At 47.1% G+C, this 16693-nt stretch overlaps 1 protein-coding gene across 1 annotated transcript in view; it reads left to right on the top strand.

The window, feature by feature from the left end:
* Positions 1-16693, top strand: part of LOC147122435 (mitochondrial adenyl nucleotide antiporter SLC25A24-A-like) — a 72203-nt gene that overhangs the window by 19158 nt on the left and 36352 nt on the right. The window contains exons 4-7 of the mRNA XM_085983593.1: positions 1055-1166; positions 10817-10975; positions 12918-13070; positions 13403-13510. Coding sequence (XP_085839719.1) covers positions 1055-1166; positions 10817-10975; positions 12918-13070; positions 13403-13510 — 532 coding nt within the window. The remainder of the gene's footprint in view (positions 1-1054; positions 1167-10816; positions 10976-12917; positions 13071-13402; positions 13511-16693) is intronic.

Genomic DNA, 16693 nt, shown 5'->3' with positions numbered 1-16693 from the left:
GGAGTGTGAGGGCTGCATGGTGGAATAGTTATGTGAATGTGAGCATAGAGAGAGAGGGAATGGGTAAGGGTGCATGGATGTCAGTGTCAAGTGGGATGTGGAGGAAGAGATTGCTAAAGCTGAGTGCTGGTGAGGAAAGGCAATGGGGATTAGATTGAGGGTGATGGGAAATTCATTCTCACTTTTCCATTGCGCTGAAGGTCATGAAATCTTTTCCTGCGCTGTATCCAGGTTCTGCGGGTGACTCCCAAGGAGTTGATCTCCTCAGCCACCTGCATCCACACTGCCTTGGTCTGAGTGGGAGGCCTCTTCCTCCCTGATGAAGGGAACAGGACGTCCCTGTTGGCCCTAGCCCCATCGACTAATGCCTGCAGTGCCGCCTCGTCGAAGCGAGGAGCTGCTCTTGCCCTCCCGCTTGTCATCTTTCCTGCAGGTCCCTCTGACACCAAATAGAGGAAGCTTGGAAGCCTGCAGAAGAAGCAAGGCTTGCTGTGGACCTTAAATGCAGCAGCAATGATGATGCCATTGGAGGGGACTTTCAGTCATGAAAAACCCCCTTGCAAAGGCTTCCCACACGTTGGAAATCAATTGGCCAATTGAGTTAAAATTGCATCAATCTCACACATCCATTTAGATTCGTGTGGGGAACAGGAAATTCGGATAACACGACAACAGCCCGCACCTGAGTTAAAATCGAGTCCTATGTCTCCGGATCATTAGTCCAGGCCTCTGGATTACTAGTCCAGATACATTACCACTCTGCTACCGTTCCCCTGTAATGCAGAGGGCAGTGAGTTTGTGTTATTGGGGCTTCCCCACTAATGGGGAGAAGCTTCTCTCACTGTTCCCACAGTCCCAGTCTTTTGCTGCTGGATGTTCGCCGTATTAAATATGATCTGAGGTGGTTTCTTACTCTGCATGCTAGAACTGTAAATTGAAAGGTATTATTTATAGAGGTGAATGTAACTCTGTCAAGGCAGCTTATTGTAGGTAAAGATACAGAAAGTGGAGAGTGTAGAGGATTCTGACCCACTGTTTGGACTCTTCTCTGCAGTATGGATGAAGACGGGACAATGACAGTGGACTGGAATGAATGGCGGGATCACTTCCTGTTCAATCCAGCAACGAGCATCCAAGAAATCATCCATTTCTGGAAGCATTCGTCGGTGAGCAGTGGGAGTTTGTACTTCACGTTTATACAGCGACGTGTCACTGCTCAACACCTGTGGGCCTCGTACCAGGAATCTTTTTTACAGTACAGTGGGCGATATTAATTCAAACACCCGTTCTACATCTCTCCTAATGGAAGTCAATAGAAATGAAAATGGAGAGAGCTGTATAACGGACAGCTGATCCGATATCACCCCTCTTACACTATCGAAACAATCATCAACCTTTTTAGGACTAGATTTATCTCTCCTATCCTGTCTATTGCGCTGAAGAATTTGCAGACAGAAGTCTTCCTCTGATCCAGCCACTGAATTTAGCCGCACGTTCCTAGTACAGAAAACGCAAACTCTGAACATTGGCTTGAATTGAAGGGGCTGCTTCAGCCTGATTTACAAACAATACCAGCACAGATCGCGCACCATCTGTCTCAGACGGTCGCATTCCCCCAACCAAAGTCCATCCATCTCAGTCTGGAAAGCTCCAATTCACCCCCAGCATCCACAGCTCTCTGATGGCGAGAGTTCCAGATTTCCACCACCCTTTGTGTGAAGAAGTGCTTCCTGACATCACCCCTGAACGGCCTGGCTCTAATTTTAAGGTTCTGCCCCCTTGTTCTGGACTCCCCCCACCAGAGGAAATCGTTTCTCCTCTCTACCCTATCGAATCCTTTAATCATCTTAAACAACGCAATTAGATCACCCCTTAATCTCCTAAACATGAGGGAATACAAGCCCAGTCTGTGCAACCTGTCCTCATAATTCAACCCTTTTAGCCTCAGTATCATTCTGAATGATTTTAAATTGTTAGGGCTTTTTAAAAGTGTACAACAAACTTGAAGGGATTGCGTCAATTAGCAAACAGACTGCTTTATTGGTAATTTAACAATTCCTCTTCATGCCCTTTGTATTAAACCAGTGATTGAGACAATGCTTTGGGGAACAGCTTCATCCCATCCTGGTAATAAACAATTCGAATACACTATATATATAAATATCACAAGAATTCAGCTATGTGGTGCTTCCTATCTCAAGGAACCAGGAGTGTTGTGTGCTCACAGTCACGGTCCAGCATCAATAAGGGAAGAAGTAAAACTTTCCACCTGGGGTCGCAGAGGTCCTGACGATCTTAACAGGTGGGTCAGAGCGGTCAACATCGCGGGAACGGAACGGGCCGGAGCAAGGACAAAGGGTCAGAGCAGAACTTGGCATGGGAGGGGGAGGATCCGGTTGTCGTGGTCCATGTAGGAACTAACGACATAGGTAGAACTAGGAATGAGGTTCTGCTGAGGGAGTTTGAGGAGCTCGTGTCTAAATTAGAAAGCAGAACCTCAAGGGTAAGAATCTCTGGAATACTACCTGAGCCACGTGCAAATTGGCATTGGATCAAGCAGCTCAGAGAGTTAAGAAACATAGAAAAATAGGTTATAGTCCAACAGTTTTATTTGAAATCACAAGCTTTCGGAGCGCTGCTCCTTCGTCAGGTGAAGTGGAGAGATACATAAAGACACAGCTTATATAGTCAGAGAATAATGCCAGATGATTACAGGTAATCTTTCTAACTGCCATTTATCACACCTCGGCAGAGAGATAATCACAGCAATCAAAGGTGTGAACGGTGTCCAAACAGGTCAGTCAGGAAAACATTACATCAAAGAACAATGAGGTGGGGTCACAAAGGGTCAAATGTTGCAGATGCTGGGGTCTGTATGAAAAACAAAAAACAGACATAAAACATTTTTTTTGCTGGAAATCACAGCAGGTCCGGCTGCATTTGTGTAGAGAGAACAAGCCAACGACAACTCGAGTCTGGGTGACCCTACGTCAGGTGGGGCTACATGTAGCGTGACATGAACCCAAGATCCCGGTTGAGGCTGTCCTCATGAGTGCGGAACTTGGCTATAAGTTTCTGCTCGACGATTTTGCGTTGTCGTGTTATTCGAAGGCCGCCTTGGCGCATGCTTACTCGAAGATCGGAGGCTGAATGTCCTTGACTGCTGAAGTGTTCCCCAACTGGGAGGGAACACTCCTGCCTGGCGATTGCTGCGTGGTGTCCGTTCATCCGTTGTCGCAGTGTCTGCATGGTCTCGCCGATGTACCATGCTCCGGGGCATCCTTTCCTGCAACGTATGAGGTAGACAACGTTGGCCGAGTCACATGAGTATGTACCATGTACCTGGTGGGTGGTGTCCTCACGTGTGATGATGGTATCTGTGTTGATGATCTGGCATGTCTTGCAGTGGTTGCCGTGGCAAGGTTGTGGGGTGTCGTGGTCGATGTTCTCCTGAAAGCTGGGTAATTTGCTGCGAACGATGGTCTGTTTGAGGTTAGGCGGCTGTTTGAAGGCGAGTAGTGGAGGCGTGGGGATGGCCTTAGCGAGGTGTTCGTCGTCATCGATGACATGTTGAAGGCTGCGAAGAACATGGCGTAGTTTCTCCGCTCCGGGGAAGTACTGGACGATGAAGGGTACTCTGGTTGTGTCCCGCGTTTGTCTTCTGAGGAGGTCTATGCCAGGTACATACTCGTGACTCGGCCAGCGTTGTCTACCTCATACGTTGCAGGAAAGGATGCCCCGGAGCATGGTACATCGGCGAGACCATGCAGACACTACGACAACGGATGAACGGACACCGCGCAACAATCGCCAGGCAGGAGTGTTCCCTCCCAGTTGGGGAACACTTCAGCAGTCAAGGACATTCAGCCTCCAATCTTCGAGTAAGCATTCTCCAAGGTGGCCTTCGAGAGACATGACAACGCAAAATCGTCGAGCAGAAACTGATAGCCAAGTTCCGCACTCATGAGGACAGCCTCAACCGGGATCTTGGGTTCATGTCACGCTACATGTAACCCCACCTGACGTAGGGTCACCCAGACTCGAGTCGTCATTGGCTTGTTCTCTCTACACAGATGCGGCCGGACCTGCTGTGATTTCCAGAAAAAAATGTTTTTTTTGTCTTTTTTGTTTTTCATACAGACCCCAGCATCTGCAACATTTGACCCCACCTCATTGTTCTTTGATGTAATGTTTTCCTGACTAACCTGTTTGGACACCATTCACACCTTTGATTGCTGTGATTATCTCTCTGCCGAGGTGTGATAAATGGCAGTTAGAAAGATTACCTGTAATCATCTGGCATTATTCTCTGACTATATAAGCTGTGTCTTTGTGTCTCTCCACTTCACCTGACGAAGGAGCAGCGCTCCGAAAGCTTGTGATTTCAAATAAAACTGTTGGACTATTACCTGGTGTTGTGTGACTTCTTACATTTGTCCACCCCAGTCCAACACCGGCATCTCCGCACCATAGAAAAATAGGAGCAGGCCATTCGGCCGTTCAAGCCTGCCCCGCCATTCAATATGATCATGGCTGATCCTCTATCTCAGTATCGAATTCCCGCTCTCTCCCCATACCCCTTGATGCCTTTTGTGTCTAGAAATCTATCTATCTCCTTCTTAAATATATTCATTGACTTGGCCTCCACACGTTCTGTGGTAGAGAATTCCACAGGTTCACCACTCTCTGAGTGAACAAATTTCTTCTCATCTCAGTCCTAAATGTCCTACCCCATATCCTGAGACTGTGACCCCTCGTTCTAGGCCCCCCAGCCAGGGGAAACATCCTCCCTGCATCCAGTCTGTCTAGCCCTGTCAGAATTTTATACGTTTCAATGAGATCCCCTCTAATTCTTCTAACTCTAGTGAATGCAGGCCTACTCAACCCAATCTCTCCTCATATGACAGTCCTGCCATCCCAGGAATTAGTCTGGTGAACCTTCGCTGCACTCACTCTATGGCAAGTATATCCTTTCTTAGGTAAGGAGACCAAAACTGCACAGAGTACAATGAAAGCCAACACTCCAGGATGATTTGGACAGGCTGGGTAATTGGGCAAAAGCATGGCAGATGCAATATAATGTGGATAAATGCGAGGTTATCCACTTTGGTGGCAAAAACAGGAAGGCAGATTATTATCTGAATGGCAATAGATTGGGAGAAGGGGAAGTACAATGAGACCTGGGTGTCCTTGTGCTGAAGGTAAGCATGCAGGTGCAGCAGGCGGCTAAGAAGGCAAATGGCATGTTGGCCTTCGTAGCGAGAGGGTTTGAGTACAGGAACAAGGATGTCTTACTGCAGTTATACAGGGCTTTGGTGAGACCACATCTTGAGTATTGTGTGCAGTTTTGGTCGCCTTATCTGAGGAAGGATGTTCTTGCCATGGAAGGAGTTCAGCGAAGATTCACCAGGCTGATACCTGGGATGGCAGGAATGACGTATGAGGAGTGATTGGGTCGATTGGGCTTATACTCGCTGGAGTTTAGAAGAATGAGAGGGGATCTCATTGAAACGTATAAAATTCTGACAGGACTGGATGCAGGAAGCATGTTCCCGATGGCCGGGGAGTCCAGAACCAGGGGTCACAGTCTAAGGATAAGGGGTAAGCCATTTAGGACAGAAATGAGGAGGAATTTCTTCACCCAGAGAGTGGTGAACCTGTGGAATTCTCTACCACAGAAGGCAGTAGAGGCCAATACATTAAATATATTCAAGAAGGAGTTGGATATATTTCTTAAGGCTAAAGGGATCAAGGGGTATGGGGAGAAAGCAGGGACCGGGTACTGAATTTGGATGATCAGCCATGATCACATTGAATGGCGGAGCAGGCTCGAGGGGCCGAATGGCCTACTCCTGCTCCTATCTTCTATGTTTCTATACCATTTGCCTTCCTAACTGCTTCCTGCACCTGCATGTTTGCTTTCAGTGACTGGTGTACAAGGACACCCAGGTCCCTCTGTACATCAACATTTCCCAATCTCTCACCATTTAAATAATACTCTGCCTTTCTATTTTTCCTACTGAAGTGGATAACTTCGCATTTATCCACGTTATACTGCATCGGCCATGTATTTGCCCACTCACTCAACTTGTCTAAATCACCTTGAAGCCTCTTTGCATCCTCCTCACAACTCACAATCCCACCTAGTTTCGTGTCATCAGCAAACTTGGAAATATTGGGCCAGAAATTCGCGGCCAGAAGCGTGAGTACGGTCGGGGTACTCACGCATCTGGCCGTTGGAAATGCCGGCGTTCAGCAGGAACAGCGCATGCGGGGAACGCCGGCATTTCCAGACCCGAGGTCTATTCACAGCGCGTGCGACTGCACAGGCAGCGCTTGCGCAGTGAACTTTGTGGATTTCAATGATGGATTCAGTGAGGGGAGGTCCTTAGAAGTTACACTTGAAAAAAGCAAGTGTAAAGTTGTTCATTGGCTGCGGAGGAAGATATATTTTATCGTGGAGCTTCTGAAATGCAATATTTTTGTTTGGGAAAGGGAGGGAAGTTATTTTAAGAAATTTTAAGTAAGTTTTAAAGTTAAAATTTTTTTTTTTTTTTTTTTTTTTAAAAGGGTTTTCAGAACGGTAGGTAGAAGGAGCAATTGTGGCTGTGTGAATGGAATGTGAGAATGAGTTATGTATGTATGTCCACATATATTCCTTTACGTATATGTATGTATGTTTTATATTCCTTTACTAATGTGTATGAATGTATGTTTTTAATTATGATTTTCCAATAAGTTACTTTCTCTGAAAGTCATAATTAAATAATACATTCATACACATAAGTAAAGGAATATATACATAACACGCAAAGGAATATATACAGACATACATACTTTCAGAAGCTCCACGATAATAAATATCTTCCTCCGCAGCCTCTGGAGCAACTGTACCCATGCTTTTTTCATGTGTAGGTTGTAATGACTTGATCTCACTGAAAGCATTAATGAAAGCGGCGAATTATACTGCGCACGCGCTGCCTGTGCAGTCGCACGCGTTCTGCCTCTGAACCCCTTCGTTCAGAGGACAGGAAATGCCGGTTTTCCCCACATGCACTGTGCATGCTGAAAACCGGCATTTCATCCAGCCAGTATTGTTAATTTAGTTTGGCCAGTCTATGTGTAGATTAAAGTCACCCATGATTACTGTAGTACCCTTGTTACATGCATCTCTAATTTCCTGTTTGATGCCATCCCCTACATTACCACTACTGTTTGGAGGCCTATAGACAACTCCCACCAATGTTTTCTGCCCCTTGGTGCTTCTTAGCTCCACCCAGACTGGTTCTACATCTTTCTTTTCTGATGCGTGATTCTGATGCATTATTTTAAATGCGTAGCTTTAAGAGTGGTGTGAGAGGAAGGGGTTTCAATTCATGGGGCACTGGCACCAGTACTGGGGAAAGAGGGAGCTGTTCTGTCGGGATGGGCTCCACTTAAATCGGGCTGGGACCAGTGTCCTGGAGAATCGAATATCTGGGGCTGTAGATAGGGCTTTAAACTAAAAAAGGGGAGGAGGGGTCAGGTGAGGGGAAATTTAGAAATCTAAAGAGAAAGGTCAAGGCACTAGAGCAGTGTAGCAATTTGGGTAAAAATAAGCAGAGTGTGACAGGAAGGGACAGAGAGTTTAATGGAAGCAGTGCAGCAGAGAATAAGGTCAAAGCAGGGAATAATGGTAAAAAAATGTAATTAAAGGCTCTTTATCTGAATGCACGAAGCATTCGTAATAAGATAGACGAACTAGTGACACAATTAGAGATAAATGGGTTTGATCTAATAGCCATTATAGCGACGTGGTTGCAAGGTGGCCAAGGTTGGGAACTAAATGCTCCAGGGTATTTGACGTTTCAAAAAGACAGGCAGAATGGAAGAGGAGGGGGAGTAGCCCTGATAATAAAGGATGGCATAAGGACAGTAGAGAGAAAGGATCTCGGCTCGGAAGATCAGGAAGTAGAATCAGTATGGGTGGAGATAAGCAATAACAAGGGGCAGAAAACACTGGTGGGAGTAGTATTTTGGCCCCCTAACAGTAGCTATATCATTGGACAGAATATTAATCAAGAAATAGTAGGAGCTTGTAACAAAGGTAATGCAATAATCTTGGGGGACTTTAATCTTCATATAGACTGGACAAATCAAATTGGCAAAGGTAGTCTGGAGGACGAGTTCATGGAATGCATTTGGGACAGTTTCCTAGAACAATACATCATGGAACTAACCAGGGAACAGGCTATTTTAGATCTTGTATTGTGTAATGAGACAGGGTTAATTAGCAATCTCATAGTAAAGGAAACTCTGGGGCAGAGTGATTATAATATGATATAATTTCACATTAAGTTTGAGAGTGACTTGCCTAAGTCCAAAACTAGAGTCTTAAACATAAATAAAGCCAATTACATAGGTATGAGGGGCGAGTTGGCTAAATTAGATTGGAAAAATAGATTAAAAGGTGTGGTGGTAGGTAAGCAGTGGCTAGCATTTAAAGAAATATTTCATAATTCTCAACAAACATACATTTCCATTGAGAAACAAAAACTCCACGGGAAAAGTGATCCAACTGTGGCTAACTAAAGAAGTTAAGGATAGCTTTAGATTGAAAGAAGAATCTTATAATGTTGCGAAGAATAATAGTAAGCCTGAGGATTGGGCGAGTTTCAGAAACCAGCAAAGGATGACCAAAAAATTGATAAATAGAGGAAAAAATAGAATGAGAGAAAACTAGCAAGAAATATAAAAGCAGATTGTAAGAGTTTCTACAAGTATGTAAGAAGGAAGAGAGTGGCAAAAGTAAACGTTGGTCCCTTAGAGGCTGAGACAGGAGAAATTATTATGGGGAATAAGGAAATGGCAGAAACGTTAAACAGATATTTTGTATCTGTCTTCACAGCAGAAGACACAAAAGGCCTACCAAAAATGGTGGGGAACCAAGAGTCTGATGAAGATGAGGAACTTAACGTAATTAATATAAATAGAGAAAAAGTACGAGAGAAACTAATGAGACTAAAAGCCGACAAATCCCCTGGACCTGACGGCCTATATCCTAGGGTTCTAAAAGAGGTGGCTGAAGAGATAGTGGATGCATTGGTTTTGATCTTCCAAAATGTCCTAGATTTTAGAATAGTCCTAGCGGGTTGGAAGGTCCCAAATGTAGATTCTATGATTCTACCGCTATTCAAGAAAGGAGGGAAAGAGAGAACAGGGAACAGGCCGTTAGCCTGACATCAGTTGTCGGGAAAATGTTGGAATCCATTGTTAAGGAAGTGGTATCAGGGCACTTAGAAAATCATAACCTGATTAGGCAGATTTAACATGGTTTTATGAAAGGGAAATCGTGTTTGACAAATTTATTAGAGTTTTTTGAGGATGTAACTAGCAGGGTAGATAAAGGGGACCCAGTGGATGTACTATATTTGGATTTCCAAAAGACATTCAATAAGGTGCCACATAAAAGGTTATTACACAAGATTAAGGATCATGGGGCTAGGGGTAATATAGTAGCATGGATAGAGGATTGGTTAACGGACAGAAAACAGAGAGTAACAATATATGGTTCTTTTTCAGGTTGGCAGGCTGTAACTAGTGGGGTGCCGCAAGGATCAGTGTTGGGGCCTCAGCTATTTACAATCTATATTAATGACCTAGATGAAGGGACTGAGTGTAATGTATCCAAGTTTGCTGACGATACAAAGCTAGGTGGGGCAGTAAGCTGTGAGGAGAACACAAAGAATCTGCAAAGGGGTATAAGATAGACGAAGTGAGTGGGCAGTAAGATGGCAGATGGAGTATAATGTAGGAAAATGTGAGGTCATTCACTTTGGTAGGAAGAGTAGAAAAACAATATTTTTTAAATGGTGAGAAACTTTCAAATGTTGATGTCCTCATGCAAGAAACACAGAAAGCAATTAGAAAGGCAAATGGCATGTTGGCCTTTATTGCAAGCGGGTTGGAGTATAAGAGTAAGGAAGACTTGCTACAATTGTACAGGGCCTTGGTGAGACCACACCTGGAGTACTGTGCACAGTTCTGGTCTCCTTACCTGAGGAAGGATATACTTGCCTTGGAGGTGGTTCATTAGATTGATTCCTGGGATGAGAGGGCTGTCCCATGATGAGAGATTGTGTGGAATGGGCCGATACTCTCTGGAGTTTAGAAGAATGAGCGGTGATCTCATTGAAACATACAAGATTCTGAGGGGGATTGACAGGGTAGATGCTGAGAGGTTGTTTCCCCCTGGTTGGAGTGTTTAGAACTAGGGAACATAGTCTCAGGATAAGGGGTCGGCCATTTAAGACCGAGATGAGGAGGAATTTCTTCACTCAGAGGGTGGTGAATCTTTGGAATTCTCTGCCCCAGAGGGCTGTGGAGGCTCAGTCGTTGAGTATATTCAAGGCTGAGGTCGATAGATTTTTGGACTCTAGGGGAATCAAGGGATATGGAGATCAGGCGGGAAAGAGGAGTTGAGGTCGATGATCAGCCATGATCTTATTGAATGGCGGAGCAGGCTCGAGGGGCCATATGGCCAACTCCTGCTCTTATTTCTTATGTTCATATGTAGCAGGGTCAGAGCGGGATCAGCGGGTCGGAGTTTATCGGAGCGGGGTCAGCAGATCAGGGTGTGGACAGCTGGTCGGAGCTGGGTCAGAGCAGGGTCAGCCGGTCGGAGAGGGGTCACCAGGTCAGAGCGGAATCAGCTAGTCGGAGCCTGGTCAGAACAGGGTCAGCATCGGGGGAACGGCGCGGGCTCTCTGTGAAACCAACTGCCTCAATCGGACACAGTGATTGATCCGTTAACAGCTGCTTCACTTTCCACCCGCAGGTTTTGGACATCGGCGACAGTCTGACCATACCCGACGAGTTCTCAGAGGAGGAGAGGAAGTCGGGCATGTGGTGGAAACAGCTGCTCTCTGGGGCAATGGCTGGTGCTGTGTCCCGTACTGGAACTGCCCCCCTCGATCGACTCAAAGTCCTAATGCAGGTACATCCTGAAATACATCAGCAAAGTGATGGAAGGTGTCGGCGACAGTGCTGTCAAATGGCACTTACTCAACAATGCCCAGTTTGGGTTCCACCAGGACCACTCGGCTCCAGACCTCATTACAGCCTTGGTCCAAACATGGACAAAGGAGCTGAATTCCAGAGGTGAGGTGAGAGTGACTGCCCTTGACATCAAGGCAGCATTTGACCTAGTGTGGCATCAAGGAGCCCTAGTAAAACTGAAGTCAATGGGAAACAGGGGTAAAACTCTCCACTAGCTGGATTCATACCTAGCACAAAGGAAGATGGTTGTGGTGGTTGAAGGTCAATCATCACAGCCCCAGGACATCGCTGCAGGCGTTCCTCAGGGCAGTGTCCTAGGCCCAACCACCTTCAGCTGCTTCATCAATGACCTCTCCATCATAAGGTCAGAAATGGGGATGTTCGCTGATGATTGCACAGTGTTCAGTTCCATTCGCAACTCCTCAGATAATGAAGCAGTCCATGCCCGCATGCAACAAGACCTGGATGACGTTCAGGCTTTGGCTGATAAGTGGCAGGTAACATTCGCGCCACACAAGTGCCAGGCAATGACTATCTCCAACAAGCGAGCGTCTAACCACTGCCCCTTGACATTCAACGACATTACCATCGCCGAATCCCCCACCATCAACATCCTAGGGGTCACCATTGACCAGAAACTTAACTGGACCAGCCACATAAATACTGTGGCAACAAGAGCAGGTCAGAGGCTGGGTATTCTGCGGCGAGTGTCTCACCTCCTGACTCCCCAAAGCCTTTCCACCATCTACAAGGCACAAGTAAGGAGTGTGATGGAATACTCTCCACTTACCTGGATGAGTGCAGCTCCAACAACACTCAAGAAGCTCGACACCATTCAGGACAAAGCAGCCCGCCTGATGGGCACCCCATCCACCACCTTAAACATTCACTCCCTCCACCACCGGCGCCCCGTGGCTGCAGTGTGTACCATCTACAAGATGCACTGCAGCAACTCGCCAAGGCTTCTTCGGCAGCACCTCCCAAACCCACAACCTCTTCCACCTAGAAGGACAAGGGCAGCAGGCGCATGGGAACACCACCACCTGCAAGTTCCCCTCAAAGTCACACACCATCCTGACTTGGAAATATATCGGCCGTTCCTTCGTCGTCGTCGCTGGGTCAAAATCCTGGAACTCCCTACTTAACAGCACTGTGGGAGCACCTTCACCACACGGACTGCAGCGGTTCAACAAGGCGGCTCACCACCACCTTCTCGAGGGCAATTAGGGATGGGCAACAAATGCCGGCCTTGCCAGCGACACCCACATCCCAGGAACGAATTAAAAAAAAACAATCCAGTGTCCTGTCCAAGCAGAGTCTCCTCTGCTGCTGTTTATATCCTGTAACATCAGCAAAACAAAGCCTACACTGCCGGCGGAAAATATTAAAATCTCACTTCGTGAAATCCATCTCTAGACCTTTTGCACGATAATAGTTTAATCGTTTCTGTAGTTTAATCTATAAACTAAGAGACTGTACTTTGTGAGATAATGTACAATATAATCGGAATTCTAGGCCTCACACTACAAAAGGGGGTATTAATCTCCTTGTATTCTGAGAATGTGTTTTGAGTGATGAAGGTAATGCACGGGTTAGATTGGGTAATTAGGATTCCGTGGAGAAAGCTCAGTCACAGGAGGTCAGGATAATGCCATTGAAGAAGCATCAAAGGGTTTGTGGAGTCAACCTAGCCACATCTCATTCTGTTAAGAAGTGATGTTTCTAACTGTGTTATCGTCTGCATAAACAAAACCCATATTCCAGCGTAGAAGGATATTAACACCCGCTCTGTACTGCGGGGCTCGTTTCCAATTATTTTGTACACTATGCTATGTACTTGACTGTTTATTTTAACAAGTTTTGCATTGTTTTAAAACCAGGTTCATTCTTCCAAATCAAACCAAATGAATATGTACAGTGGATTTAAGCAGATGCTGAAAGAGGGAGGCGTGATGTCTTTATGGCGTGGCAATGGTATGAACGTGGTGAAAATAGCTCCAGAAACAGCCATCAAGTTCATGGCCTACGAACAGGTACGGGGGCCTTCACAAGAAGCCTTTCTGATTTTGTGTAAAAGCATAAGATTGTAGTGACAAAGTAAATGCCAAGGTGTGACTGCCAGCCCAGTGGCCTGTGTCTCTGTGGAGAGTGACACTACACAAGGTGTCGTCATTTCAGTGGCATAAACTGGATCCGACAGAGATGGATTCTTAAAACTCTGCGGATGTGAGCTGCCAATTGGAGCTGGATCAGAATCGGCTCGGGGTTTTGTGAGAATTGCTTGATATTTTCCGCCAGGGGAGGTCAGAGAGGGGATGGGCCTGATTGACTTTCTGACACTTGCCCTTTCTTCCATTTCACCCAGTATAAGAAGCTGTTCGCACGGGACAAGCAAAACGTCGCAACTCATGAGCGGTTCCTCGCAGGATCACTGGCTGGGGTTACAGCACAAACCAGCATTTATCCGATGGAGGTGGGTATAGATCAGTGAGAGACCCTAAAACCAGCATTGATTCCCCAGGAGGTGATTGTAGATCAGTGAGAGTCCCTACACACAGTATTTACAGCACAGAAACAGGCCATTCGGCCCAACTGCTCCGTGCCGGTGTTTATGCTCCACACCAGCCTCCTCCCACCCCCTCTTCATCTCACTCTATCACCATATCCTTCTATTCCCTTCTCCCTCATGTGTTTATCTAGTTTCCCCTTAAATGTATCTATACTATTCACCTCAACCACTCCCTGTGGTAGCGAGTTCCACATTCTCACCATTCTCTGGGTAAAGACGTTTCTCCTGAATTTCCTATTGGATTTATTAATGACTATCTTATATTTATGGCCCCTTGTTCTGATCTTGCTCCCAAGTGGAAACATCTCTACATCTATCCTTTCGAACCCCTTCATAATTTTAAAGACCTCCATCAGTTCCACCCCTCAGACTTCTCTTTTCTAGAGAAAAGAGCCCCAGCCTGTTCATTCTTTCCTGATAGGTAGAACCTCTCAGTTCTGGTATCATTTAAGTAAATAAAATGTGTTCAGGAAGTAACCTTCTCCAGTGCCTCTGTATCCTTTTTTACAATATGGAGACCAGAACAGTGATTACCAGGGATTGCCATCGCCAAATCCCCCACGATTAACATCCTGGGGGTCACCATTGACCAGAAACCTAACTGGACCAGCCACATAAATACTGTGGCTACAAGAGCAGGCTAGAGCTGGTATTCTGCAGAGTTTCCCCTTCTGACTCTGCAAAGCCGTTCCACCAGCTACAAGGCACAAGTAAGGAGTGTGCCGGAATACTCGCCACTTGCCTGGATGAGTGCAGCTCCAACAACACTCAAGAAGCTCGACACCATCCAGGACAAAGCAGCCCACTTGATTGGCACCCCATCCACCATCTTAAACATTGACTCCCTCCACCACCGGCGTACCATGGCTGCAGTGTGTATCATCTACAAGATGCACTGCAGGAGGTCATGAGCAGGGATGTCGTCAGAAGGACCTGGGCGCAGTGGCGCAAACCTTTCAATGATCTCATTAGATCAGGAAACATGAGTACAAAGCCACTCTCACCTCCATCCTGCTGTGCCTCTCATCATATCCCCATCACTCTGCCTCCCCTACCCTACTCCTACACATCCTTACACCAACTTACCTTGCACCTCCACGCATCCCGCTCTCTATATCTACATTATCACATCCCCATCTCACTAACCACCCATCACACTTGCCCTCATCCTAGTGCAATCATACCAACTAACAGCACACAAGGGTAGCCACTTAGGTGTTTTATCCAATATTCATGTAAAGTTTCTGTTAATGTGCTGTCAAATGTTGAAACCTTTATTTTCAACACTTTGGCCCCGACTTTCTGCCAGCCGTCGGGCAGCTTTTCAGGCGGCCGGGGGCCGAAAATCGCCGAAAAAGCAGGTCGCGACCCCCCCCCCCCCCGCCTGATTCCCCGCCCCGTCCGACTTTCGGACCACCGTTTCTCCGCGACCCGATTCAGTCCCGCCCGCCGCTGGCGGGACTAGCCGTCGGGACCCTAATCAGCAATTATTGGCATGTTTAATGCCATTTTAGGGTGCCCTTGCGATTTTCAGGGGTTCCCCACGCTAAACACGCCTGCGGGGAACCCCGCTGATGAAACCTGGCGTGAAGCTCTTAGCCAGGGCACAGTTATAAAGGAATACCCGATAATTGTGCCGAACAACCTGCCCAGCAACTTTCAGGATTTCCTCAACAGGTGCGTGTGTTTGGAGGACAAGGCACGCTGGAGCCCCCAGCAGCTGCTTGAAAATTCCTTTGTGAAGCCCCCAGTGGTACGTGCCCCTTTCCCCTGCAACGAGAACAGTCCAGAGGATTCAGCAGGAGGAACAGATTGCGCAGAAACTGTTATCCCAAACAGCCGGCTCCTTGCTGCTTCACTCTGCACAGACACCCAGAGGCAGCTGTCGCGCTATTACAATGACTTTGAGGAGCTACAGCTTCTGGGGAAAGGTGCCTTCGGAGCTGTTATCAAGGTAAAGAATAAATTAGATGGCTGCTACTATGCTGTTAAGCGCATCCTGGTGAACCCCACCAGTAAACAGTTCCGCAGAATAAAGGGTGAAGTGACGCTGCTGTCGCGTCTAAACCATGAAAACATTGCGAGGTACTACAACGCCTGGATCGAGAAACACGAAATCCAGCCCGCCTCGGATCCAGCCACGGAAAACTTGCAACAGACTCCATCTCCACTCGAGTCGGACCACCAGAAAAAATTGAGGTTGTCAGATGACATTGAAAAGAATGCCGGCTTGCTTGCTGTCAGCTGCAGGTCAATCGGAGAAGCTGCGATTTAAAGGGCCAGCACTTGTATGTTGAAGGACCTTGTTGCTGCAGGCTTGGGGCTACTTCTTCAAGGCTTAGGCACAGCTGTGGAAGGTTGGAGCCTCACACACTTCTCCAATGTGAGCTCCTGGGAAGCCCCTCTCGTCACCCTCACTCAGCGCTTCCTCAGCGGAGGCATCTACCAGAAGCATGGGACGCCTTTTCTTCCTTCCCTTTTTGCCATTAGAGGATCTCCAGCAGCAGAGGCGGCAGCAGCAGAACCAGGAACAGCAGGATGAGCACCAGGAGCACCAGGCTGCTGCTCACTCACCTGAAGCTGCACAGGCCAGAAGGGGCCAGTGCTTGGAAGTGCCTTGAGAGCACCTTGCTGCGCTTTAGGGGGCCATGGGGACCTGTATCTGCACTGGCAGTCCTACTCAGAAGGACTTCCATGAAGGTCTGGTTTCTCTGTTCAATAGATGGCCAATGCTCCTCAAGAGATGTCATTCTCTTATGAGCATGCACCATGTTTTCCGTACCCTGGCGAGTTATCTCCTCCATGGAGGTTGCCAACCTTTCCATGGTGATGCGTTCATGCGCCAATGACGCCACAAAGGCTCTGCTCATGGTCGCTCTGGACTCCTCCATTCGCTCCGCACTCGCAGCGACCCTGGAGACAAAACCTGCCAGAGACTCCTGCATCTGTGCATGGAGATCCATCACCTCTTTTGCGGATGAACCCAGAGGCAGAGGGTCGACATGCAGCGCAGCTGAGCTGAGCTGGCAGAGTCCTGCGCTCTCCGACGAGGACTCTCCACTGCTGTCCCTGTCTCCAGAATCTGCT

The sequence above is a fragment of the Somniosus microcephalus genome, chromosome 3, assembly GCF_052327205.1.
Source record: "Somniosus microcephalus isolate GS21.2 chromosome 3, FLI_Smic_1.0, whole genome shotgun sequence".
Classification (NCBI taxonomy): domain Eukaryota; kingdom Metazoa; phylum Chordata; class Chondrichthyes; order Squaliformes; family Somniosidae; genus Somniosus; species Somniosus microcephalus.
This window is presented reverse-complemented; position numbering and strand designations above follow the sequence as displayed.